This window comes from Dryobates pubescens, chromosome 20 (genome assembly GCF_014839835.1).
Source record: "Dryobates pubescens isolate bDryPub1 chromosome 20, bDryPub1.pri, whole genome shotgun sequence".
NCBI lineage: Eukaryota > Metazoa > Chordata > Aves > Piciformes > Picidae > Dryobates > Dryobates pubescens.
In genome coordinates, this window is record NC_071631.1 from 1551587 (window position 1) to 1577878 (window position 26292).

The 26292-nt window shown below is 54.6% G+C and overlaps 1 protein-coding gene across 1 annotated transcript in view; it reads left to right on the plus strand.

Moving 5' to 3' along the window:
* MYOM3 (myomesin 3) overlaps nt 1–26292 on the plus strand; it is a 32956-nt gene continuing 6664 nt past the window's right edge. Inside the window, exons 1-29 of the mRNA XM_009908449.2 lie at nt 1–120; nt 273–347; nt 1177–1336; nt 2793–2950; nt 4007–4102; nt 5133–5221; nt 6533–6577; nt 6938–7078; nt 7891–8052; nt 8616–8757; nt 8859–9058; nt 9924–9977; nt 10483–10610; nt 11808–11991; nt 13337–13511; nt 14356–14477; nt 15159–15346; nt 15844–15970; nt 16360–16538; nt 16615–16729; nt 17356–17512; nt 17958–18067; nt 18821–18865; nt 18995–19131; nt 21427–21571; nt 22553–22612; nt 23686–23753; nt 24027–24137; nt 25009–25096. Coding sequence (XP_009906751.1) covers nt 14–120; nt 273–347; nt 1177–1336; nt 2793–2950; nt 4007–4102; nt 5133–5221; nt 6533–6577; nt 6938–7078; nt 7891–8052; nt 8616–8757; nt 8859–9058; nt 9924–9977; nt 10483–10610; nt 11808–11991; nt 13337–13511; nt 14356–14477; nt 15159–15346; nt 15844–15970; nt 16360–16538; nt 16615–16729; nt 17356–17512; nt 17958–18067; nt 18821–18865; nt 18995–19131; nt 21427–21571; nt 22553–22612; nt 23686–23753; nt 24027–24137; nt 25009–25096 — 3568 coding nt within the window. The 5' untranslated portion in view covers nt 1–13. The remainder of the gene's footprint in view (nt 121–272; nt 348–1176; nt 1337–2792; nt 2951–4006; nt 4103–5132; nt 5222–6532; nt 6578–6937; nt 7079–7890; nt 8053–8615; nt 8758–8858; nt 9059–9923; nt 9978–10482; nt 10611–11807; nt 11992–13336; nt 13512–14355; nt 14478–15158; nt 15347–15843; nt 15971–16359; nt 16539–16614; nt 16730–17355; nt 17513–17957; nt 18068–18820; nt 18866–18994; nt 19132–21426; nt 21572–22552; nt 22613–23685; nt 23754–24026; nt 24138–25008; nt 25097–26292) is intronic.

Genomic DNA, 26292 nt, shown 5'->3' on the forward strand with positions numbered 1-26292 from the left:
TTCACAGCCCAGCATGGGAACCCGAACCTTCTTCCACCACAGAGAGGAGGAGCAAAAGGAAGAGAGGCAACAGAGCTTGCAGATGACCTCCACAACGAGAAAGAAAAAGTTCAAGTCCAGGTAAGGCCCAGGGCGAGGCACAGGCTGAGCACATCAGGTCCAGACAGCACCTCCTGCACTGGGCACTGAGCCTCCACACATTTGTTGAACTCTGAGTTTCTCAAAGTGTGGAACTTTGTCTGGGTTCTTTCATGTGTGCCTGCCCCTGGAAGTGAGGAAGAGGAGACCTTCAGCCCTGCAGAGCTATCCATAGCAGCTGCCCTTGCCTTGACCTCCGAAATACCGCAGTGAGTCAGACCCCCTTCAGACACCACCCCTGCACAGGACATCAGCTTTGGATCAAGGGCTCCCAGGTCCCAGCTCATGTGTTGGGGGCAAAAAGAGCAGAGTCAAGCAGGAGGTCCCTTCCTTAAGAAGAAAAATGCCAGGCCTCAGCTAAAATGCAAGAAACTAAACCACAGTGCCTTGCTCCTTGTGCCAGTGAGGACAGATGTCCTGCTCACCTGCTTCAGGGGAGCCAGGCTGCAGAGGAACACGTGGAGTCAGATTAATACATTGCTGCTAACAGATGGAACTCCTCCTCTGCCCTACAGAAACTTGGTACCGATCCTGCTGTCCATCCTTGGCTGATGGCTGAACAACCTAAGGGGTCATTGGTAATATGGAATCATAGAATGGTCTGGGTTGGAAGGGACCTCCAAAGGTCATCCAGTCCAACCCCCTCTGCAGTCAGCAGGGACATCCTCCACTAGATCAGGCTGCCCAGAGCCCTGCCCAGCCTCACCTTTAGTATCTCCAGGGAAGGAGCCTCAACCACCTCCCAGGGCAACCTGTGCCAGTCTCTCACCACCCTCATGGGGAAGAACTTCTTCCTAACATCCAATCTAAATGTACCCATTTCCAGTTTTGCTCCATTCCCCCCCAGCTCCTATCACTCCCTGACACCCTCAAAAGTCCCTCCCCAGCTTTCTTGTAGCCCCCTTCAGATACTAGAAGGCCACAAGAAGGTCTCCTAGGAGCCTTCTCTCCAGACTGAACAGCTCCAACTCTGTCTGTCCTCACAGGGAGTTTTAGGCTGTTCAGTCTGGAGTTGGTTTCTCTCATCCTGTGTTACAGGGATTATAAAGCAAGAAGAGAAGCTGCCATCCTAGAGCTGGAGCAGAGGGGAGAAAAGAGAGTTCGTTTTGGGAATGAGATGGAGAAGCTGGAGGAGGAGGTGATCAGGGACTGCCGCCTGCTGCGCGCCAGAGCCGACCGCAAGGCCCTGCGCAGGAAGGTCAGAGCGGGCAGCTCCGCCGGGGCACAACTGCCAGCAGCATCGAAGCTGTCAACACTAACCAGCAAAACGGAGAGGACACCAAACCTAGCTGGGCATGGGGTGACCTCTACACCGTTAGGAATGAGGACAAGGCATTGGCGCTGCTCCCCTCTCCCGGGCGCTGTTCCCCTCTCCCAGGGCGCCGCTCCCCGCTCCCCTCTCCCGGGTGCTGCTCTCCTCTCCCGGGTGCTGCTCTCCTCTCCCGGGTGCTGCTCTCCTCTCCCCTCTCCCAGGGCGCCGCTCCCCTCTCCCCTCTCCCAGGCGCTGCTCTCCTCTCCCCTCTCCCGGGTGCTGCTCTCCTCTCCCCGGCGCTGCTCCCCTCTCCCAGGCGCTGCTCCCCTCTCCCCTCTCCCCGGCGCTGCTCCCCTCTCCCAGGGCGCTGCTCCCCTCTCCCCGGCGCTGCTCCCCTCTCCCAGGCGCTGCTCCCTTCTCCCCTCTCCCGGGTGCTGCTCTCCTCTCCCGGGTGCTGCTCCCCTCTCCCCGGCGCTGCTCTCCTCTCCCCTCTCCCCGGCGCTGCTCCCCTCTCCCCTCTCCCGGGTGCTGCTGTCCTCTCCCAGGCGCTGCTCTCCTCTCCCCTCTCCCGGGCGCTGCTCTCCTCTCCCCTCTCCCAGGGCGCTGCTCCCCTCTCCCCGGCGCTGCTCCCCTCTCCCCGGCGCTGCTCCCCTCTCCCAGGCGCTGCTCCCTTCTCCCCTCTCCCGGGTGCTGCTCTCCTCTCCCGGGTGCTGCTCCCCTCTCCCCGGCGCTGCTCTCCTCTCCCAGGCGCTGCTCTCCTCTCCCGGGTGCTGCTCTCCTCTCCCGGGTGCTGCTCTCCTCTCCCGGGTGCTGCTCCCCTCTCCCGGGTGCTGCTCTCCTCTGCCGGGTGCTGCTCTCCTCTCCCCGGCGCTGCTCTCCTCTCCCCGGCGCTGCTCCCCTCTCCCGGGCACTGGTTTGTATTCCTAAGTAACCTCTGCTGTGAGCACAGGCTGAGGGAGCTAGGGTGGTTCAGCCTGGAGAAGAGAAGGCTCTGGGGGGACCTCAGAGCTGCCTTTCAATACCTGAAGGGATTCTCCAGGGAGGCTTTTCATGAGGGTGTCTGGAGACAGGCCAAGGGGGAAGGGTTTGAAGCTGAGGGAGAGCAGGGTTAGACTGGAGCTGAGGAAGAAATTCTTCAAGTGAGGGTGGTGAGACTCTGGAATGGGCTGCCCAGGGAGGTGTGGAGTCACCAGCCCTGAAAGTGTTCAGAACAGGTGAGGCCATGGCACTCGAGAGCAGGGCATGGTGGCCTTAGGTTGATGGCTGATCTTGGTCATCTTAGAGGTCTTCTCCAACCTCGATTCTGTAAGGCCTTCCCCTGCTGCCACTGGGGATCCCTGTGCCAGGGATCCCCTTTGTCCAGTCCCTTCTCTTGCTTTGTCTGAGTCTGTCCCTGTCACAGGCGGTGGAGAAGGCACAGATGGAGAAGGAATACATCGAGCTGCGGTCGGGGCGAGCCCCCATGCTCTGGATCCCCCTCAGAGCACACACAGTCTGGGAGAGGATGGAGGTGAAGCTGGCATGCACTGTCCTGGCTTCCCCACCACCACAGGTCACTTGGTACGTCAGAGGGCAGCAGGGACTCCTGCTGCCTGTGTGCTTCACAGCCCTGTGTGCGTCTCAGGAAGCAGCCAGGGGAGTAACAGCTGCGTCCTGCTGAAGGAAGGAAGGGAGAGCTTCAGAAAGCACACTTTCAACCCTCCACCATCAAAAGCAGTAAAGACATTGAGTGTTGAGTGGGCTGTGGAGGCAGTGGACACTCCTGCAGGGCTCCTGCTGGGGAATATTCATGGAGACTGAAGGCTCATAAACCAGAGCCTCCTGGCAGCACTAAATCACCACACAGATGCACATCAGCAAGGCTTGGCTGCTGTGGCTGCCGTGAGTGCTGCAGCATTGACCTGCTGCTGCTTCTGCCAGCTGTAAAATCCAAACCAGCTCTGAGTATTCACCAAACCACAGGGCAGGAAGTGAGATGGGGAGATGCTGTGCTTCTCTGACATGTTCTGTCCTGAGCCTGGCTGAGGCATTTACTGCTCACAGCAGACAGAGGGATGGCAATAAATGAAAGCACCTCGAAACCAAACCAATTTGCAAGGTGTACTTTGCTCTCTTTGACCATTCCTGCCAGGGAAGGTTTGAACTGGGCAGACATTTGGATTATGAATGACTTTGCAGGCAGCACCATCAGAGCTCCTGAAATCCTGTGGCCTCTTTGAATTATTCTCAGAGCAGCTAGAACATGAACCTCCCACAGATCCCCAGTGAACACAAAGGAGCCAGAGACATCTGCTCCAACTCCCTCACACAACCTGGAAAGCAGGGAGCAGAGTGAGCAGGAAGCACCAAGCCAGCACTGAGCTGTCCAAGCCAGCACTGAGCTGTCTGTAGGCAGCCTGCAAGCAGCCCTAGGGAGGGAGCAGGCACAGGACAGGAAGGGATCCAGGTTAGCTGCAAGGCTGGTTGGGGTTGATGTGGGGGACCTGTAAGAGAAGGAATTGTGTCTGCTCCTCGTTTTGTTGAGCCTCTGTTGTGCTTGGCATGGCTGATTTCCAGGGAGGGATCATTTCCCAGGCACTTTCCCTCTCCTCAGCTGTTTCCTTTGTGTCCAACCAGGTACAAGAACGGAGTCCGGATCGACCCTCGCCTGGCCCCAGCAGGGAAATACAGGATCAAAAACACCTTTGGGATGCTGACCCTGCAGATCAGCAGGTAAGAGCTGTGCTCCTGGCTGAGTGCTTTCAGTGCAATCAGCCCTGCTCTCCCTCTTTGCCTGTGCTAAACAAGAAAGGGAATTCTGGAACCTGCCCCTGCTTGGCTTCACTCTCTTGTGTCTGAGCTGAGCCTTTGCCATCACAGAATGGTTTGGGCTGGAAGAGGCCTCCAAAGGTCATCCAGCCTGAGTCCTCTGCAGTGAGCAGGGACATTCCCAGCCAGGTAAGGTAGCTCAGAGCCCCATCAAGCCTGACCTTGAATGTCTCCAGGGATGGGGCCTCCACCACCTCCCTGGGCAACCTGCCCCCAGTGTTCCACCACTCTCATGGTGAAGAACTCCTTCCTAAAGTCCAATCTAAATCTCCCCTGCTCTCCACTGCCCCTTGCCCCTTGTCCTGTCACCACAATCCTTTGCAAAAAGTCCCTCTCTAGCTCTCCTGTAGCTCCCTTTCAGGCACTGGGAGGCTGCTCTTAAGATCTCCCCAGAGCCTTCTCTACTCCCAGATGAGCAGCCACAACTCTCACCTCACAGGTGCTGAGGCCCTGAGGTGCTGCAGCCCTCTGCTCAGGAAGCAATCCCAAGTTCAAGAAGCCCAAGTTCAAAATCCTGACAAATAATTTAGAGCCTGGTGTGGTTTTTGCTCCTCTTTTAGGCACAGCCAAAACCATCTCATTCCAGCTAAGGCCATGCTCATGAAGAGCACTTCAGGGGCTTTAGGGTGGATCAATCAGAATGGCATCAGTCCAGCTCTTAACCACACCTGTGACAAAGATACAAACACATCTCCAGTGGAACCAGGAGCTCCACAGCTCTTTGGCACACTCAGGACTGGAAATGTTTTGCTTCTGGTTACCAGGAGGAACAACCTGACCACGAAGTCATCAGATGTCTTGCCATGGAAAGGCAGAGCAGCAAACATCTGCTGCTAGCTTCTGGGATTGAAGGGGAACCCCTGTGGATTGTCCTGTGGCATCTGAACTGTAACTGAAAGCTAACCAGGAGGGGAAATGTTTTGTTCTGTTCCAGATGCTCCCTGGAAGATTCTGCTGAGTACAGTGTGGAAGTCAAGAATCAGCATGGTGAAGCCTACTCCTTTGCCACAGTGCTTGTCAGGAGTGAGTGGGAAATCTTCCTCTGGGTACAGACTCACATTCTGTAGATCCTGCAGAGGATTTTCCATGCTACACATCACAGGAGCAGACAGACACTCTGTGAAGAGTAGGAAGAGGCTGTGGATGTGCCCTCCCTGGAGGTGTTCAAGGCTGGATGAGGCCTTGGGCTGGTGGGAGGGGTCCCTGCCCGTGGCAGGAGCTATAGGAGCAGAGCAGGGATGGTGATGGGATAAGGGCTGTCACAGAAAGCCTTGGATGGAGCTGCTGTCTTCACCTCCAAGTGCCTGGTCAGTGTCCTGCATCAGGTCTGATGAGCATTTCAGGCAGCCCTCAAACACTGCTCTTTGGGAGGGGGTGGGGGGCCTGTGCTGTCCCTCCTGCCCTGAGCCTGCCTCATGCCATCCCAGTAACATGATTCTTCCTTTTGCTGTGTGCATTTACCACTCTGAAAATAGAGACTACACCAAGGCCTTAATCCTGCCTCCACTGGAAACATTCCTCATCCCCCAGGCAGGCTGATGGCATTCCCTGGCCCCACGCTGTCTGGAATGTCCTTGATGCCAGGGGAGAGGCTCTGGGATCCGTGGTTCCCCCAGCAGAAGTTCACTTGCCCCAAAGACCTCTCACAGGAGCTGGGATGAGGCTGTGTTCCACCTCTTGTGCTTTCTATTTCTTCCCTCATCAGCTATTTACACTCAGTCCTTGAGGGCTTTTTTGCCTCTGAGGGAGCTCTGCTGCTGCCCAGCAGCACTCACTGAAAGCAGCCATTATCTGAGGTGCAGTTCTTGGGGCTCCTAGAGACAAAAGGGGAAGTTTCTGTTTCATCCTGTGCTGTGCTGCAGCTCTTAGCTTTCAGCTCTGAATCATTTCATTTTGTGCTCTGATGCCAGCAGTTCTCACAGGCCAGGCCAGGTGAAGCAGGGGACACACTTCCCTCAGCTCCAGGAGCCCCAGCAGTGTCTCAGGGCAGTTACCCTTTCTGTTGGTTGAAACTTGAAATCCTCCTCACTGGTGGTCTTCAAGAACCCCACATCCTCCTCTGGGAAGGCTGTTCAAACCCAGGGGTTTGGCCACACTCCTGCTTTCAGTGCTGTTTATGACTCCTGCTCCACTCAGACACATCCTCAGCTGTTCGTGGAGGCCACCAGCTGCCAGATGAATTCAGGTTTCAGCACATGGTGACACTTGGAAGGTTCATGTTCAGAGCTGACTTGAGGGGAAAAACAGTGCCTGCTGAGCATCACTGTGTGCTTTGGAGGGGAAAGCAAACCCTGGCATGAGATTTGCTGAATGGATTTTCTTCTTGTCTTACAGAATATTATGGGAAGGAGTCAGGATTTGACTCAGAAATATACAGAAGTGAGTAGATGATTGCTGTGATTACTGATTGCATTCCTGCTCTTTGAAGAGCAGGCTGGACAAGGCTTTGAGCAGCATGGACTAGTGGAAGGTGTCCCTGCTCACTGCAAAGGGCTTGGAACCAGACAGTCTTTAAGCTCCCTTCCAACCCAACCCTCCTGGGACTCTGATTCAAAGGGGTTGGAACTGGAGGATCTTTAGGGTCCCTTCTGGGACTCCTCTATGATTCTCTTTTCCCAAGCTTTAGCTTTTCCTGTCAGCCTGACTGCACCTGGGAAGTGCAAGGCTCAGGTCCCACTCTGAATGGAGGAAGGCTGTGGAAGCCTCTTTATCACTCTGATTTTGACTCTTGTTCCCCAGGATCCCTTATGGCCAGAGAGGCAGATTTTGCTTTCCCACTGAAGCCTTTGTTTTCAAGAGAGAAGGAGCCCTTCACTCTCTCCTGTTACTTCTCCTCTGACTTACTTGAACACCAACGAGACATTGCCTGGCTCAGAGATGGTTTGTATGCCAGGGCTGAGTTTACAGACCTGTATCAATATCACATTTGAGTTCCTAGCTGTGACCTAATGTTCATGGAGGAGAATCAGAATTCCACATCCCTCAGCTCAGCTCCTCTCAACCTCCAGATGTTACTGCTTCCTCTGTGGGTTTCCTCTTCTGCAAGAGGAGGGTAATGCTAACATGTTTTGGAGGTGATGACAGTTCTGCTTCTAAGAATAGGTTAGGGGCCTGAGTTCTGGAAAGTGGAAACATCAAATGTCTCTAAAGCCAGGGGACAAGAAGAGTCTGTTGGAGTGGGTCCAGAGGAGGCCACAGACAGAGGTGCTGGAGCACCTCTGCCACAAGGCCAGGCTGAGAGAATTGGGCTGGTTCAGGCTGGAGGAGAAGAGGCTCCAGGGAGACCTTCTGGTGGCCTTCCAGTGCCTAAAGGGATGAGCAGAAAGCTGGGGACAGACTTTTGAGCAGGGCCTGTGGAGACAGGACAAGGGGAAGGGGATGGTTTGAACTCAAAGTGAGAGATTCAGACTGGACAGGTGGAAGAAAATTTTCACACTGAAGGTGGTGAGACCCTGGCCCAGGTTGCCCAGGGAGGTGGTAGGTTCCCCATCCCTGGAACCATTGCAGGTCAGGCTGTCTGGGGCTCTGAGCAACCTGCTCTGGTTGCAGATGTCCCTGCTGGCTGCAGAGGGGTTGGACTAGACAACCTTTAAAGGTCCTTTCCAACCTAAAGCATGCTGTGATTCTAAAGAGTCCACTCCTGACTCAACCAGTTGAGGGGGAGTCCCTTTAGCCCTTCTCATGCTTCACAGGTGAGCTGCTGCAGAGCTCTGACGGTTTGCAGCTGAAGTACCAAGACCAGGAGGCTTCTCTGACTGTGGCAAGAGCTGACAAGGAGGATGAGGGATTCTACACAATCCGTGTCCCCTCCCTGGATGGACACAAGGAGCAGACCACTTATGTCTTTGTCAGAGGTACAAGCAAGATTCTGCCCTACTGCCACCAGAGGCTCCCAAGCTCCCTGCCTCATACCTTGGCTTAAAGGAATCCCAAGCCTCACGCCCCAGGAAATGTCTCCCAGGGGTTTTGTGTGTGGATGGCAGCATCAGAATGTCCAAAGCTTATTTTCAGCAGTGACTTAGCTGTTGGAAAACAGGGCTTGGAGTACTGGGCTGTAGGCCCTTAGACACTCAGGGTAAAGCTATTGAGTCCAGAGGTACCTGAGGGCTGGGTGTCAGGGTGGAGGTGCCAGGCTCTGTTGGGTGGTGCCCAGTGATAGGGCAAGGAGCAGTGGGTGTGAGCTGGAGCCCAGGAGGTTCTACCTCAACATGAGGAGTGGTGTGAGGGTGCTGGAGGCCTGCAGCAGGCTGTCCAGAGAGGCTCTGGAGCCTCCTTCCCTGGAGCTTTTCAAAACCCACCTGGATGTGTTGCTGTGTGAGCTGCCCTGGCAGAGGGGCTGGGCTGGATGATCTCTGGAGGTCCCTTCCAACCCCTACCACTCTGTGACTCTAGGCACTGTCACTTGGTGTTTCTTCAGATGCTGCAGCAGAGGCAGCTGGAGCCCCTGGAGCCCCCCTCAGCCTGAAATGCCATGATGTCAACAAAGACTGCCTGACTCTTTCCTGGGTGGCACCCAGTGACCATGGAGGAAGCCCAGTCCTGGGATACTACATTGAAAGGTCTGCTTGCTAAGCACCTTGGAGCAAAAGGAAGCAAGGAAGCTCCTGATCAGCCTGTGGAAAAGCCCCAGAGGAGTTCCATGGGCTGTGTTTTATTGCAGGTGTGTAGCTGGGTCAGAGGATTGGGTGCCATGCAATGAGAAGCCTGTGAAGACCTGCAGATACCCTGTGCTGGGCCTTGCTGAGGGGCAGACATACCAGTTCCGAGTCAAGGCTGTCAACAAGGAGGGCATCAGCCACCCTTCCAGAGCCAGTGACCCAGTCACAACCTCTGACTCCAGCAGGGACAAGAGAGTGACAGGTCTGTACTAAATCCAGGGCAGTTTGCTCCCTGACTGCAGCCTGAGGCTGCAGGGAGCACTGGGTGCACACTGTCCAGCTCCTCACTAACATCACTGCAACAAAATCTTTGCTGTGAGGCTCCAGAGCCCTGGAGCAGGCTGCCCTGGGAGGCTGTGGAGCCTCCTCCTCTGATTCCAAATCTGGATGTGATCCTGAACAACATGGAGGAAAAAAGGCTCTGGGGAGACCTTAGAGCAGCCTTCTGGTACCTGAAGGGGGCTACCAGAAGGCTGCAGAGGGACTGCTCCCAAAGGCCTGCAGGGACAGGACCAGGAGCAATGGTTTGAAATGAGAGCAGAGCAGGTTGAGATTGGATGTGAGGAGCAAGTTCTGCACCAGGAGGGTGGTGGAACACTGCAGCAGGTTGCCCAGGGAGGTGATTGAGGCTCCATCCCTGGAGATACTCAAGGTGAGGCTGGACAAGGCTCTGAGCAAGGTGATCTGTGGAGGATGTCCCTGCTGCCTGCAGGGGATTGGACTGGATGAGCTTTGGAGCTCCCTTCCAACCTAAACCATTCTATGTTTCTATGAACCTGCTGTGGGTGTCCCAGCTTTAGCAGGGGAGTTGGACCAGATGACCTCCAGGGGTCCAACCTCCCCCATGCTGGGACCCTGTGGTGCTGCTGTGCTCTGCCTTGCTGGCCCTGCTTAGGGTTGTCCTGAAAAGGAAAGATGACAACCCCAGGTACAGCACCTCGCTGGATCTGTCATGAGATGTGGGAGGTCATGGATAGAACAGAATGTCAGAGTCCTGGGCTCTGTCTTTCTTGCCAAGCCCCAAACATCTTCTCCTCCTGCCTGACTCTGCCCCTCTGCCGTTGCAGTGATTCCATACAACGGAGGCAGGACGATAGAAATTCTGCAGGATGACCTGGAAGGTGAGGAGGGATTTACACTGACCCTGCAGGAGGGCTGCTCAGGGACTGCTCAGAGGGTGTCCAGAGACAGGCCAAGGGGGAAGGGTTTGAAGCTGAGGCAGAGGAGGGTCAGACTGGAGCTGAGGAAGAAGTTCTTCAGCAGGAGGGTGGTGAGGCTCTGGCACAGGCTGCCCAGGGAGGCTGTGGCTGCCTCCTGCCTGGGGGTGTTCAAGGCCTTGGGCAGCTGAGTCTGGCTGAGAGGTGTCCCTGGGCATGGTGGGGAGGTTGGAGTGGATGAGCTCTGAGGTCCCTTCCAACCTGAGCCATCCCAGGATTCTATGATCAGAAGCTCTCCTGAGCAGCACAGGCTTTAAAGTCATCCTGGTTTGTCTGCATGTCCCCAAAGGGTTTAAGTCTCCTCCTTTGTACTGAGGAATCTCACTTTAGAGTGAGGAAACAACCTCATGTAAGAGAGCTTTTTCCCCCTGCCTCATTGTAACTGAAGAACAACCTATTGATCCTGCAGGGCACATTAAAATTCCCTTGCCACCCACCAATGTTCATGCAAGTGAGGTCAGAGAAGATTATGTGGCTTTGGCCTGGGATGAACCAGCCCCAAGAGGCAGAGAGCCACTGGTTTACTATGTGGAAAAGGTAAGGAAAGAAAACCACAGAGGGGGGAAACTGCAGAAGAGAAGCACTGATCCCTCAGCTGGCCCACAGCTCAGGCCAGGCTCTTCCCTGGGCTGGTAACTGGGGAACTACAGCTCAGAAAGGCTTCTTCAGCCTCTCTCCAGCTCTCTGGTTTATGTGAGCTATGATCCTGACTCTTGATACCAACTCAAGCAGCAATGATTAACAGAGAACAAACAAGCAAGGGAGACTGTTCCTGCCCTGGGAACCCTGAAGTGTGGGAAAGCCATGAAGCAGGGCACCACAGCAGTTCACTTGCCTGTTCCCTACTAATCATTTTGATGGTTAATTAGTATCTACCAACCTCCTCTCACACACACTCTTTGCCTACCTGCTGTACCATTCCTGCTGCAAAGGAGCTCTCTGTTGCCAAGGAAGCAAAGCTGGGGTAGAAACCTGCCCTGGTTTTGAGCCCCAAGTTTCTTTGTGGTTACCTTAAAGGCCTCTGAGCCTCAAAACCACCACAGCACCCAATTATCTCAACAAGAAATGCATCACTGAGAGTTTGGGGTCAGTTGGTTTGGGTTTGGGGTCAGTTGGTTTGGGTTTGGGATTTGTTTGGGGTTGGGGTCAGTTGGTTTGGGGTTGGGGTCAGTTTGGGGTCAGTTTGTTTGGGTTTGGGGTTGGTTTGGGGTTAATTTGTTTGCATTTGGGGTTTGTTTGGGTCTGGGGTCAGTTAGTTTGGGTTTGGGGTCAGTTTGGGTTTGGGGTCAGTTTGGGGTCAGTTTGTTTGGGTCTGGGGTCAGTTTGTTTGGGTTTGGGGTCAGTTTGGGGTCAGTTTGTTTGGATTTGGGGTTTATTTGGGGTTAGTTTGTTTGGATTTGGGGTTTATTTGGGGTTAGTTTGTTTGCATTTGGGGTTGGTTTGGGGTTAGTTTGTTTGCATTTGGGGTTGGTTTGGGTTTGGGGTTAGTTTGTTTGGGTTTGGGGTGGGTGTTTTAGGGTGGATGGCTTTCTTAAAGCAAACAAACAAAACCCAAAGCAAAGGCAAAGGCAGAACACACCAAAACAGTACCAACCCCCCAGGCCTCCCCTCCTGTACATCACAGAACCCCAGGCTGGAAGGGCCCCCGAGGCTCATCTGGTAAAAATCAGCTTTGTTACTGCTCAGCAAGGTTTTAAGCTTGAGTAAAACCAGGAACTGTTTTTGCCTTTCCAGTCAGTTGCAGGCAGCAGCTCCTGGCAAATGGTGAACCTGGAGATGCCAGCTAGCTCCCCAAGGTTTGCACTCTTTGATCTCCCAGAGGGGAAATCCTACTGCTTCCGTGTGAGGGCTGCTAACAAGTATGGAATCAGTGAACCATCCCTGCCCAGTGAGCCTGTGACTGCTGGAGCAAAGCTAGGTAATGAGCCCATGCATATGCAATGAAATGCAAAAGGAGATGCAGGATGAGAGCAGAAGTGTGGCTTCCCCTGCCCTGCCTTCCCTTTAAACTGCATGGGATATGATTACACAGCAGCTGCTTTGATAGCAGGAAAGCCTTAAAGCCTTAAAGCCTTGCTTAATTAATTTGCAGCTGGTCAGGGCAGTGCAAACCTGGCCAGGGGATTACACTTAATCAAATCAGGAGGGGTTGAAGCCTGGGGCTGACCCAAGCCTGGGGCTGACCCAAGCCTGGGGCTGACCCAAGCCTGGGGCTGACCCAAGCCTGGGGCTGACCCAAGCCTGGGGCTGACCCAAGCCTGGGGCTGACCCAAGCCTGGGGCTGACCCAAGCCTGGGGCTGACCCAAGCCTGGGGCTGACCCAAGCCTGCTTCCAGCACTGTGCTAAGAGAGAGGTCGCCCAGAGCAGCGCTGCAGGGAGTGATACAGCTGCTCAAGAGTGGTTCTGGGGGCTTCAGGGAGAGGAGGACCCCTCAGAGGGCTGGTTGGGTTTGATTTCTTCCCAGGCAGAGCTGACAACATCTGTTACATGTCTCCCTGAGCCAGAGAGTTGAGGACTCACTCTCACTCTTCTGTACCCTGCAGTGGGCTCTCAGGAGCTGATGTGAGACACGGCAAAGAGAGAGGCTGGGCAAAGGCACCTCCAGTGCTGGCCTCAGCCCTGGGCCCCTCGCTCCAAGAAGGACACAGAGAGGCTGGAGCAGGTCCAAGGAAGGGCAACGAAGCTGGGGAAGGGTCTGGAGAACAGGGCTGGGGAGGAGCAGCTGAGGGAGCTGGGAGTGTTCAGCCTGGAGAAGAGGAGGCTGAGGGGAGACCTTCTGTGCCCCTGCAGCTCCCTCAGAGGAGGTTGGAGACAGGTGGGGGTTGGGCTCTTCTCACAAGAACAAGTGATAGGATGAGAGGAAATGGCCTCAGGTTGCACCAGGGGAGGTTCAGGTTGGACAAGAGGAACAATTTCTTCCCCAAAGGGGTTGTCAAGGCCTGGCCCAGGCTGCCCAGGGCAGTGCTGGAGTCCCCATGCCTGGAAGTGTTTGCACACTGGGGAGATGTGGTGCTGAGGGCCACGAGTTGGTGGTGGACTTGGCAGTGCTGGCTTCACAGCTGGACTCAGGGACCTTGGAGGCCACTTCCAGCCCTGATGACTCCCTGGGCTTTTGCTCTAATCTGAAAGCAGTGCTCTGGCAAAGGTGAATGAAGCAGCCAGGCCAACTGCCTGTGGATCATTGCTCTTCCCTCAGCCTCTAGCACTTTTCTATGAAGATTTTTCTCTCTTGTTTTCATTCTTCTCTTTTTTTTTTTCCTAGCTGCTCTACCTCCACCATCTCAGGTTTTAGCTTTCAGAGACACCAAGACATCTGTGGTTTTGCAGTGGGATAAGCTGAAGGATGGTCTGGAGCCTCTTGGGTACTACATTTACTGTCGGGAGACTGGGACAGAGGAATGGCAAACAGTCAACAACAAACCTGTGACCTGCAACCAGTGAGTTCAGCTCCTGGGCTTCACTGAGGGTGGCAGCTTGGACTCTGCTGGCTGTGGCTGGAGTCATAGTTCAGATGAAAGGAAAGAGCTTCCTTCACTGCACACACATAGGTCTGCACACACACAACCACCACAGCCTCTTCTAGAGCTGAGACTTTCATTTAGAGCCTCAGAGAATGGGTTGGGCTGGGAGGGACCTTAAGGATCACCCAGTTCCATGCCCCCTGCTATGGGACATATCCCCCTGCAGGGACACCTCCCACCAGCACAGGCTGCTCAAGGCCTCATCCAACCTGGCCTTGAACACCTCCAGGGAGAAGGCATCCACAGCCTCCCTGGGCAACCTGCTCTAGTGCCTCCTCACTGTCAAGAATTTCTCCCTCATCTCCAGTCTCAATCTGCCCTCTTCAAGCTTCACTTTGCTCACAGTCTCACTTTTAAGCAAGAGCAGAGCGGCAGCAAACTCTGGACCTGCACAGACTCTGGAGCTGCAGAAGGCAGCCAGAGCTTGTGGCATCAGCAGAACCACATTCCATGTCCTGCTGGCTTTCCAGCAGAGTCAGTCAGTGTCACTCAGGCATAGGGTTTAGACTCCTCTAGCTGGGGGGGTGGGGGCTCAGATGTCAAGCAGAAAAAGCCCACATTAAAAGTCCTGTTTGTTCTAGCACTGTGCCTGATCTGTGCTCTGCTTTATTGGCTTCCATTTGCTGTGCCCCCTGCACTGCTAATGGCAAAGAATGGCCTTGGCAGTAAGCATGGCTGGTGAAGATGCTTTGCTGGCTGTTCCAAAGCCTCTTCTCCTGTGCTTGGAGCAAACACCAAACATCTGAATTTGCTCTCCTAGGTTTACTGTTCCTGGGCTGCAGCCTGGAAAGGAATATGTCTTTTGTGTGAAATCTGTCAGTGAGGCAGGCCTGAGTGAAAGCTCACCAGAGACAGATCCCATCGTTGTGAGGCCAGCCATAGGTAAGTGAGGACAGAGGCACCGACGTGGCTTCCCTCAGAGGGGGAGCCCTTGTGCTCAGCTCTCACTGCATGGAGTGGGAATCGTGCTGAGGAGATAAGCAAAGCAGCAGGGAGCTGATTTTCTTGTGCCCTGCAGCTCCTGTCACCAGTCATACCTGTCAAGGGTGGACAGAGCTAATGAGCAGTGGGACTCAGCAGTGGGTTATGTTTGCAGTGTTCATTTGGCCCCAGTTGAAGTGCTTGGTTCTGCTGGTGACTGCCAACCAGCACTGGCAACTCCTGCAGGGCAATCACAACCTAGCAACCTCTTCCTTCCTGCCTGCCTTCCCTCCTGCTCTCCTTCCTTCCTGGCAAATACCTTTCTTCCTTCCTCCCTCCTTCCCTTCCTTCTCTGCTCTGGGTATCTAACCCTCCATCCCCTCCACCTTCTCCCTTCTATCAGCTGCTTCCATCTTCCCTGTCACTCACACAGGGAACATCCTGAGCCACATTTGTGACTTCTGCTGTGCCTTCCAAAGTAAAATCTGCTCAGTTTCTGTTTGACCCTGCAGAAGTGGTGTCAGGGAGCCTCAATACAGGCAGAACCACATCTGGTCTGAGCACACAGGGATTTCCTCAGCCCACACCCACACCTCTGCTCCCAGCCCCTAGATCCCAAGCCTGCATTTGCCCTCTCTGCAGCTTGTCCCTCAGCACCACGTGACTTTGTTCTGCTGCACTGTGGCAAGGCTGAGATGACCATCAGCTGGAAAGCCCCAAAGCACAAGGGGGGAACAAGGATCCTGGGCTATTTCCTGGACCAGCACGATGCAGCCGAGCCAGACTGGCACGAAGTCAACACCCAGCCGATCCCTCAGCGAGTTCACAGGGTATGCCTTTCAGGGGATAACCTTCCAAGCCTGCTGGGAAAAGCAGCTCTAACAAGGGCTCAGATGATTCTTCACAGGACACAGAAGCCCAGCATGGTAGGGGTTGGAAGGGACCTCTGGGGATCACCCAGTCCCCCCACCCTGCTCCAGCAGGGTCACCCACAGCAGCCTGCCCAGGGCCACTGGGGTAGTTTTAGGCTATGCCTTCAAAATGTTTCACAATGGTCAGTGGGGGTTGGAGGCTCTCCAGAGAAGGAGACTCCACAGCCTCTCTGGGCAGCCTGCTCCAGGCCTCCAGCAGCCTCACACCAAACAAGTTGCTCAGAGGGAACCTCCTGGCTTCCAGTTTGTGCCCCTTGTCCTGTCCCGGGGCACCACCGACAAGAGCCCAGCCCCAGACTCGCTCTGCTTCCTCCAGTCTAGGACTCTCTTCCTCCCCCCACAGGACCACAACCATGCAGGGCTGTAATAATCTCTTTGCACTTCTGAACCCCAAGGTGAGCAGCCTGCAGGAAGGTCACCTGTACGAGTTCCGTGGCCGTGCCCTGAACGCGGCCGGCGTGGGGCAGCCCTCCGAGCCCAGCGCCTGGTTCAGGTGTGAGGAGTGGACGATGCCAGAGCCAGGTATCTGCCCAGGAAGGGCACAGCACTGACACCAGAGCACCCTCCTGGGAGCCCAAGGCACTTCTGAAAGCTCTAGGCCTGGATAAAGGGGGTTCCCAGTACAGAAGGGCACCCAGATGCCTGCAGGGAAGGGACAGCAGCCAGACATCGGCAATGCTCTTGGTGCCAGGGGGGAAGAACCTGGAGCAAACACCACCAGACCAGCTCTGCATGCTTGAGCTCAGAAACTCTCTCTGCAGCTCATTGGGGGAGGGTTGGAAAGGACCTCTAGGCTGGCCTAGATCAGGGACTTGTCACCTTAAACCTCCCTGCTCTCTGACCTCCCACTCAGAGTGCTCCCAGCAGTACCTCTGAGGCCGGTGTTTGACAGCCTGCCCCTCTTTGAGCAGGTCCTCCTTATGATGTGAGGTGCACTGAAGTGAGAGACTCGTCCCTGAGGCTCCACTGGGAAGCACCACTGTACACAGGAGCAGGCCCAGTCACAGGCTACTACGTGGAGATGTGTGAAGAAGGGGCAGAGGAATGGAAACAAATAAACAAGCAGCCCACAGGCAGCACTCATCTGCAGGTCTGTGTCTGTGCTTTGTGTCCAGCTGCTGCTTCTCATTCAGCTTCATGTCAGCTGCTGCTGTTGTTTCCTGCAGGTTTCAGATCTGGAGACAGGCACATGCTATGTTTTCAGAGTAAGAGCCCTGAACAAGGCTGGAGTTGGACCTCCTTCACTCCCCTCAGATCCTGTGGTGGCTAAAACCAAACCTGGTATGAAAGGGAGAGAGGAGGCTGTGTGAGTGTGAACCCTGTGATGACTCTGGTAAAGAACTGCTTATGAAACATCAGCCACAGCTATCCTACCCAGAGCCTCAGCCAGAACATTCCAGAATGGCTGAGGTTGGAAGGCACCTCAGAGATCATCTCCTCCAACCTCTCAACTACACTCAGCTGCTCAAGGCCTCATGCAACTTGGCCTTGGGCACCCCCAGGGAGGAGGCAGCCACAACCTCTGCAGCCTTCCTGTAGGATCCCTTCAGGTACTGGAAGGCAGCTCTAAGGTCCCCCTGGAATCTTCTCCTCTCCAGGCTGAAGAACCCCAAATCCCTCAGCCTGTGCTCATTGCAGAGGTGCTTCAGCCCTTGGATCATCTTTGTGGCCTCCTCTAGACTCACTCCCCAGCTCTGTGTCCTTAATATGCTGGGGACACCAGGACTGGAAGCAGTGTTGGAGATGGGGGTCTCAGCAGAGCAGAGTCAAGGGGCAGATCAGCACATCAGACTGCCCAGAGCAATTGGCTCCAGCTGGGCACTGTCTGGTTTGTGGAGTTGGATGCCCAGAAGCTAAGCTCTGATGTGTTCTGGTAAGGATCTTCTGTGGGCTTCTCTACCATGCAGGCACAAATGAAATTGAAGTGGGAGTTGATGAGGAGGGGTTCATCTACCTGGCTTTTGAAGCACCTGAGAAGAATGACTCCTCTGAGTTTATCTGGTCAAAGGACTACAAAGGACCACCAGATGCTGACAGAGTCCAGACTGAGGAGAAAGGCAATAAGTGAGTAGGTCATGGACAGTGAGATAATGGAATCCTCAGAGCCACCTCTCAGCCAGACTCAGCTGCTCAAGGCCTCATCCAGCCTGTTCTGAACACCCCCAGGCAGGAGGCAGCCACAGCCTCCCTGGGCAGCCTGTGCCAGAGCCTCACCACCCTCCTGCTGAAGAACTTCTCCCTCAGCTCCAGTCTGTCCCTGCTCTGCCTCAGCTTCAAACCCTTCCCCCTTGGCCTGGCTCCAGACACCCTCATGAAAAGTCTCTCTGCAGCCTTCCTGGAGGATCCCTCCAGGCATCAGAAGGCAGCTCTGAGGTTCCCTTGCTCCTCAGTGTCCCATATAAATGACAGAGCAGTCCCTTGGGTGGCCCAGGTGCACTGCATTCTGTTACAGAAGGCATGGGGGTTGAGGGAAAGAACTGTTGTAATCATTGTTGGGTTTACTTTTAAGGTCTAAGCTGAAACTGAAAGCCCCTTCAGAAAAGGACCTGGGGGTCTACTCAGTGGAGGTCACAGATGTGGATGAGGACATCTCTGCCAGCTGCACTCTAACACAGGAAGGTAAGAACTGATAACTGACCAGAACAATGATCTGCTGGGCCACAATTTGCTCCTCTAGGATGCTGGGAGTCAGGTTTCCTGCAGGGGAGCAGCAAGGGACTGAGCTCATTTCATGGCAGTGACATCATCAGGAAGATGTTTCTCATGCCTTGAAGGCTCAGGGGGAGTTTCTTTTACAGTCCCCCAAGAAAAGATTCCATGCTTCTGGAAGGCTGGGTTTCCATCACAGTTCAGTTTCACAGCTACACTATCCCAATGATTTCAAACCTCCTTAAGATGCTTCCTGAACTGGTACAACCAACATTGGATTCATAGCTGCCTGGGTTGGGTTGGGTTGGGTTGGAAGGGACCTCAAAGATCATCCAGTTCCAACCCCCTGCCGTGGGCAGGGACACCTCCACTAGACCTCAAGGTCTCATTCAGCCTGGCCTTGAGCATCTCCAGGGAGGGGACAACCAGAACCTCCCTGGGCAACCTGTCCCAGTGTCTCCCCACCCTCACTGGAAAGAATTTCTTCCAATCTCCAGGCTCAGCCTCCCCTCCTCCAGCTACAATCCATCCCTCTCCCCCTGGCACTGCAAGCCCTGGTCAAAAGTCCCTCCACAACCCTTCCCAGGCCTCCCCAGCACCTGCTGGTTTGCCTTTATTCTTCTTGACATGAATAAAGCTCACTAGCAAACTCACTAAAGCCCCAACATGAGCTTGGTTTGGCTCAGCTGTGCTAAGCTAAGTGACTTCTTCTCTGCCTTGCAGATCTGGACAAGCTGTTGAAGCGCAGCCATGAGATCAGGAACCCCTGTAAGCTGGATCCCTGGGGAGCCACTGCTCTGTGTGCAGCCTGAAAGGGGAACCCTGCCACAGCCCTGCCTGAGCCCAGGGCTGGGCTTTGCCTGGGAACTCCCCTCTGTGGCTCTCTTTCTTTCCCAGTGATCAAGCTGATATCTGGCTGGAACATTGATGTTCTGGAGAAAGGAGAAGTGAGGCTGTGGCTGGAGGTTGAAAAGCTGTCACCAAAGGCAGAGCTGCATTTGATCTTCAATGACAAGGAGCTCACCAGCACTCCAGTATGTCCTCTTTGCTTTGGGGTTCATTCTGTCTTACCTTCCCTCTGCTGAACACAGAGCAAGGGGGGGTTGTGCTGCCCAGGGAGGTCATGGTTGCCCCCTCCCTGGAGCTGTTCAAGGCCAGGCTGGATGAGACCTTGAGCAGCCTGGGCTGGTGGAGGTGTCCCTTGCCCATGGCAGAGGGGTTGGAACTGGGTCCCACCCAACCCATTCTGTGAATCTGTGAACTTTGATGTGTGGGTTTGGAAGGCTCCAGGGCTTGGTTCTCCTGGTTGCCCAGCTGGCCAGCCCTGCTATGAAGCAAAGCTGCAGCACTGCTGCTGTTATTTAAAGACAGTGTAAGGTTCCCCAGTGCTATGGCCATCAAAGCCTGCAGACAACATCCCCTCCTCACCCAGCTCTCCTGCTGTCCCACTCCCAAGAGGCTGCCTCTGACAATCCTCCTGCCCTTCAGAGGGGATTTTCCTGCCCTTCAGAGGGGAATTTTCTGCCCTCAAGCCTCAGTCACTTGTCACTCATCTGACACCACAAAGACATCTCTGAGGCACAGGCAGCTTCCTCTGGGCTGCACAAACTCAGCTCACTTCAGAGGTGCTAAGGAAATGCCACAATGAGACAGGATCTCCTGCAAGGCCAGGCTGAGGGAGCTGGGAGTGTTCAGCCTGGAGAAGAGAAGGCTCCAGGCAGACCTCAGAGCAGCCTGCCAGTCCCTGCAGGGGCTACAAGCAGGCTGCAGAGGGACTGCTCCCACAGGCCTGCAGGGACAGAACCAGGGGCAATGGTTTGAAATGAGAGCAGAGCAGACTGAGATTGGATGTGAGGAACAAGTTCTGCAGCAGGAGGCTGCTGGAACACTGCAGCAGGCTGCCCAGGGAGGTGACTGAGGCTCTGTCCCTGGAGATATTCAAAGTCAGGCTGGACAAGGCTCTGATCAGCTTGATCCAGTGGAGGAGGTCCCTGCTGCCTGCAGGGGGGGTGGACTGGGTGACCTTTGGTGCTCCCTTCCAACCCAGACCATTCTGGTTCTATTATTCTATGTCTGTGAACTGAGGACAGTTAAATCTCCTGCAGCCTAAGAGCAGTGAGGAGAGTGATTGACTTCTCAGTCTGAGGCCCTGGAAATAGCTCTGCACCATGTGTGGCAGTGCACCCCAGCCTTCTGAAGCACAGAAAAAACCTGCTTGAGCCTCTGCCTCTTCCCATCTCAAGCTGATATTCTAACACTTAGAAAGCATTTGGAATGACAGGGCCAGAGGGGAGAACAGTTGAGAATGAAGCAAAGCATAAATCATCCTCCTGTCAGTTAGATGCAGCGTGGCAATGCCCAGAGAACACAGAGAGCAGCTAGAACAAAGAGGGAGGACTGGGCCAGGGGATTTCAGAGCTGTTATTGCCGTGCTGGGGGCAGCTAAAGCAGGGGTTAGGAGATTTCTTGAAGGCTTTGTCTGTTGCAAGAGCTGTCCTTCCTGCACTGCAGAGCTGAGATGGTTATGGCTGATTACAAAGTGTTTGTTGAGCTCTCTGTAAGGACAATATTTGCTCAGGGCAAACAGGGCAGCAAGGCAGCAGGATGATGGCTGTGTTCAAGCACCTGACAGGTTCCAGGGTGTATGTTGGAAAGGCTCAGCAGTGCTTGCATGATGTCAGGAGGGTGGCAGTGTTACTCCTCATCACCCAAACATGCAACTGCATGCCTCAGAACTGCCATTAAGTGCAGTGCCTCTGTCATGCTGAGCATCAGAGGGACTCTGGGCAGCTGAAAGGTCTCTAAGCTCCAACAAGAACAAGGTGCTGCATTGGGTGGCTTCACCAAAAGCTTTCTCCCAGAGAACAGCTCTGCTGTAAGCAACCCTCCCCTGCCTCTACCCAGACCTTCCCCTGCCTCTGCCCAGACCCTCCCCTGCCTCTGCCCAGACCCTCCCCTGCCTCTGCCCAGACCCTCCCCTGCCTCTGCCCAGACCCTCCCCTGCCTCTGCCCAGACCCTCAGTGAAGCCCAGGATATCAGGGAATCACAGAAGGGCTCAGGTTGGAAGGGACCTCAGAGCTCATCTCCTTCACCCTCCCCCCCATGCCCAGGGACACTTCTCAGCTAGACTCAGCTGCTCAAGACCTTATCCAACCTGGCTCTGAACACCCCCAGGGAGGGGGCATCCACAACCCCCCTGGGCAGCCTGTGCCAGAGTCCCCAGGACTGTAACAGCTGAGTGTTGCAGTAGAAGCTGTGCCAGGCTCTGACCAGCATTTCCCCTGGGGGAAAGCTCTTCAGTTGGGTTTGTTTCCTTTGTCTTCCACAGACACACAAAATCAACTTTGTCAGAGAAAAAGGCCTCATAGAGCTGATCATCCAGAACTTGTGTGATGATGATAAAGGGATGTACACAGCCCAGCTGCAAGATGGGAAGGCTAAAAACCACTTCACCCTTGTTCTTTTGGATGAATGTAAGTGGAAATGCAGGAGCAAATATAGCCTGCCCTGCTCAGTGGAAAGCTTCCCAGGCATTTAAGGCCTCAGAGTACCTCCAGCAATCCCAATGGCACACTGGGAATGGGGAGAAGACATTGCAGCAGCCATTTAAAGCCCAGGAATCCTGTGAGAAATGATCTGCATTTCTCTTTAACAGAAATTGAAGCTTTTGCCCCTGTGCATTGGGTCCCTGGTGATAAAAATGGGCTGCTAAAGGAAAGCCCTGGCTCTTAGTTCAGATGCTTCCCACACTGCCCTGCTATGGCCAAGTGTCTGTGGCTTGGCAGTGCACAATGGGGTGTTACATCCATCCCTCATCCCAGGGCAGGATCAGGCTGCACATTCAGTGCAGTCAGCAAGTGGTTAATTGCATCAAAGTGAGGGCAGCACAGAAACCAGTGCCAGCTGCACTGCAGGGCAAGTCCCTGCAGCAGAGAGCTCAACACAAAGCCTGAAGAGTTTTACAGAGTGGTTCAGCACCTGTTGAGCGCAGGACATGAAAGAGTTTGCTGAGCTGTGCTGGGGAAGTGCTCATCTTTGTCTGCTGTCAGTGAAGGCAGCAGAGAGAACTGGAGTGAGATGCAGTAAAGCAGAGGGGAGCTGAGTGCTCTCTGCCACTCTGTGTTTCTCACTTTGCAAAGGTTTTCAGCTCAGGGTTTCAAGCCCATTTTTGGGGGCCAGTCAAACCTCCAGGTTCAGTTCCTGAGGCCAGCTCTTCACAGACTCCTTTCTTGCAGTGAAAAGAAACCCTGGGTTCTGAGCAGGCACAGGGAAGGACTGATGGCACTGATCTGCTCAGGGCTCTCAGTGGGGACCAGAGGTAACCCAGGCACTAAAGAGGTCTTAGAGATAAACCTCACAGCTCTGAGACCACCTTTTGTGATCAGGAAGTTCTGCAGTGTTGACACTGAGAACTGAAGGGAGGTTGTTGACTCTGACCATTGCTGCTCTCACAGGCTTTGATCAAGTTGCAAAGGAGGCTGATGCAAAGAGGAGAGAATGGAAGAAGAAGCAGGGTAAGAGAAGCTGAAGGACTTGCCATGACTATGCCATGGGCAGGGACACCTCCTGCTGGACCAGCCTGCTCAGGGCCACATTCAACCTGGCTTTCAACACTTACAGGCTGGGAGCCTTCACAGCTTCCCTGGGCAGCCTGTTCCAGTGCAACACCACTCTCAGGGGGAAGAATTTCTCCCCAGTGTCTCACCTAAATCAAGGCTCTTCCAGTTCAAAGCCATTACCCCTCTTCCTGTCACTCCATGCCTTTGTACAAAGTCCTTCCCCAGCTCTCCTGGAGCTCCCTTCAGATCCTGGAAGGATGCTCTGAGATCTCTCTGGAGCCTCCTCTGGGCTGAACAACCCCAACTCTCTCATCCTGTCTTCCCAGGAGAGGTGCTCCAGCCCTCTGATCATCTTCCTGGCCTCCTCTGGACCTGCTCTAACAGCTCCCTGTCGTTTTTGTGGGGACTCCAGAGCTGGGCATGGGACTCCAGGTGGGATCTCCCCAGAGCAGAACAGAAGGGGAGATTCTCTAGATGCTTTTCACAGCACCCCCCATTCCACTTCCATTTCCTTCCCCCTCTTGTATCCATGAATAAGGAAATTTATAGAAGCTTCAGAGAAAACAAATACCACAACTGGGAAGGTGATCTCCTTCTGGCAGGAGTAAGAATGCTCCCTGCAGGTGCAGAGGTGCTTAGGGCACATCACAGGCTCTATAAAGGTTACCCTTCCAGAACCAGGAAGAAATGCAGACAGTGAAAGGCTTTTTTATTCCATGGCAATTCAGCTGGCAAACATCTATCAGCTCCTAGAGGGGCCTGATGCCAAGCAGCTCACAAAGGCCTGGTTAGGCAGCACCCTGAGACACACTTTGGGACAGAATTCCTCCACAAAGCCGCCAGCACCGAGCCGGCCGCCGGTACCGAGCCGGCCGCCGGTACCGAGCCGGCCGCCGGCTCTAAAGCGGGCGGCAGCTGCCTGCAGAGGGCAGCGCTGCAGGGATCCACCCCTAGATGGAAGCATTTCTGTAGGTAAGGCTCGGAGCTGCAGCAGTCCCTTGCTAAAAGCCATTGCTGCTCTTTTCCAGGGCCGCACTTCATAGAGAGCTTGAAATGGAAGGTGACAGAGAACTGTGAAGTCCTCCTGACCTGCAAGGTAGGGCCAGCTACAGGCTGAGCTCCTTCAGCACTGAACCTTAGATGTGAGTTTGAAGAGCAGGGGGTGAAGAGTGCTCAGCCAAATGCTCATCTGCAGAGCAGGGACAGCCAAGAGATGCTGGCCTGGGGCAGAAGTGGGAAGCAAGGAGGAAGCTGCTGAGGTTCTGCAGCAATTCTGTAATGCAAGTGGTGTTTGGCAGGAGGAGGGCATCCAGGGAAGCAGAATCGAATGCCTTGGAGATTCTGACTTGTAAATGTTGGCTTCCACCAGGCAACCAACCTGAGGAAGGACACCAGCTGCCAGTGGTTCTTCAACCAGCAGGCTCGAGCAGATGGTGTCTTCGACCCCCAGGCTGGGGCAGGAGCTCTCCTCATTAAAAAGGTGAACTCAAACAGAAGCAGCTTTGAGGCTTTGGTGACCACAGGGAAATGTCACAACTAGGGCTTGGCCTTGTGACCATTCAGTGTGCATCCTGGGGAGTGCCCACTGAAGGCAAGAGGGTGAGTGAACACTGGGAAAAGCTCAAGAGAAGAAATCATTTTGCTTCTGGTCAGGCAGCATCACAAAGCCCCCAAGGATCAGCCAGTCCAACCATCAGCCCAGCCCCACTGCACCATGGCCCCAAGTGCCAGGGCCACGCTTTCCTTGCACACCTCCAGGGGTGGGGACTCCACCCCCTCCCTGGGCAGCCCATTCCAGTGCCTGACCACTCTTGCAGCCAGGAGATGTTTCCTGTTCTCCAACCTGAGCCTCCCCTGGCACAATTCCAGGACATTTTCTCTTGTTCTATCACCTGGCATTAGAGAGAGCAACCCCACCTCACCCCAAGCTGCTCCTCCTGAGACCTCCTCCTGAGGTCTCTCCTCAGCCTTCTCTTCTCCAGCCTAAGCAAGCCCAGCTGCCTCAGGCGCTGCCCAGACCTGAACTAGGGAGAAGATGTTGACAGGGAGTGGCTGTAAACAGCTGAACATGTCCTGAGTGGCTACAAAGAGAAGCTAGGGCTTTGCAGGGGCTCTGCTCAGGCCTGGTGGCCTGGTCTGGAGGGGCACTGCAGTAACAACAAGTCAAGAATAAATTCATGTGCTCATTAGAGGTGTCTGCACAAAGCCCAGTTCCCTGGGAGGCAGGAGGAAGAGCTCAGCCTTTCCCTCCCTCTGCCCTGTTTGAAGGCTAGGTGACATTTCTGCTGGGGGGGTGGGAGCTGGGTTGAGCTCTTGGGGGGGTTAATAAAGAGTCCCCATTTCTTTGCTAGATAACCAAAGCAGATGAGGGCCAATACAAAGCAGTTGTTTCAGATGAGAGGGGAGAGGACTACACCCAGCTGGAGCTCACAAAAGGAGGTAGGAGAGCCTTGCATCAGGCCACACCACACTTCCACAGCCCTGCCTGGCCTTAACTGGGCATTTAAAACCACATGCCCTAACTTCCTACCAGTCCCACCTGGGTGTGTGCCTGTGTGACCTGCCCTGGTGCTCCTGCCTGGCCAGGGGGATTGGACTTAATCTCCAGAGGTCCCTTCCAGCCCTTCCCCTTCTGTGATTCCATGAGCTGTCCCTGCCACACCTCCTTGGGTTTTCACTCCTGGAAGTTCAGCCAGCTCTTCAAAGCAGCAGGAGGACCAACTTCCACTTCCACTCTGCAGCCCCCAGCAGTGCCAAACATTCTAGGCTGAGTTAGGCTGACAGGAGAGTTGGTGAAGACAACAGCCAAGTGGAAAAGCACTGCCATGTTGCTGCAGACTCCTGCTCCACTGTTCAGTGGTCTGAAAATGCTCTGGGAATTGGCAAATAAATCTGCAGGGCTGCCATCCTGCTGTCATCCCCACACAGAGCCAGTCCCCAGGCTGGGGCTGGGGCATCAATCCTGTCAAGCACCACAGTTAAGAGCTCAGTAGTGCCACAGCCACTTCACCACCTCAGCATCAGGCAGAAGGTTCTGCTTCCCAAGATTAAATCCTACCCTGACATCTGGAATCCCTCACTGAAAGCTGAGCCATAAATCTGCCTTGTGGGAGCAGTCTGTTGCACACATGGAGTGCTAAGGAAGGGAGAGGCAGCTACCTTTAGCAGGAAATGCCCAGCACCTAAAAATAAATGAGCCAGTGGCACAAACTCCATTCCCAGGGAGCTTCACAAGAGGAAAAGACTAACTCCAGCTCTGACACAGTCTAAACTTAATGAAGTTAACCTGGCAGAGCAGATGTGGCTCAGAATCCTGGAATGGGTTGGGTTGGAAGGGACCTCCAAAGGTCACCCAGCCCAACCCCCCTGCAGGGACATCCTCCACTGGATCAAGCTGATCAGAGCCTTGCTGAACCTGACTTCAAATATCTCCAGGGCTGGAGCCTCAGCCCCCTCCCTGGGCAGCCTGCTGCAGTGTTCCAGCAGCCTCCTGGGGCAGAACTTGTTCCTCACATCCAATCTCAGTCTGCTCTGCTCTCATCTCAAACCATTGCCCCTGGGCCTGTCCCTGCAGGCCTTTGGGAGCAGTCCCTCTGCAGCCTGCTTGTAGCCTCCTTCAGGTTCTGGAAGGCTGC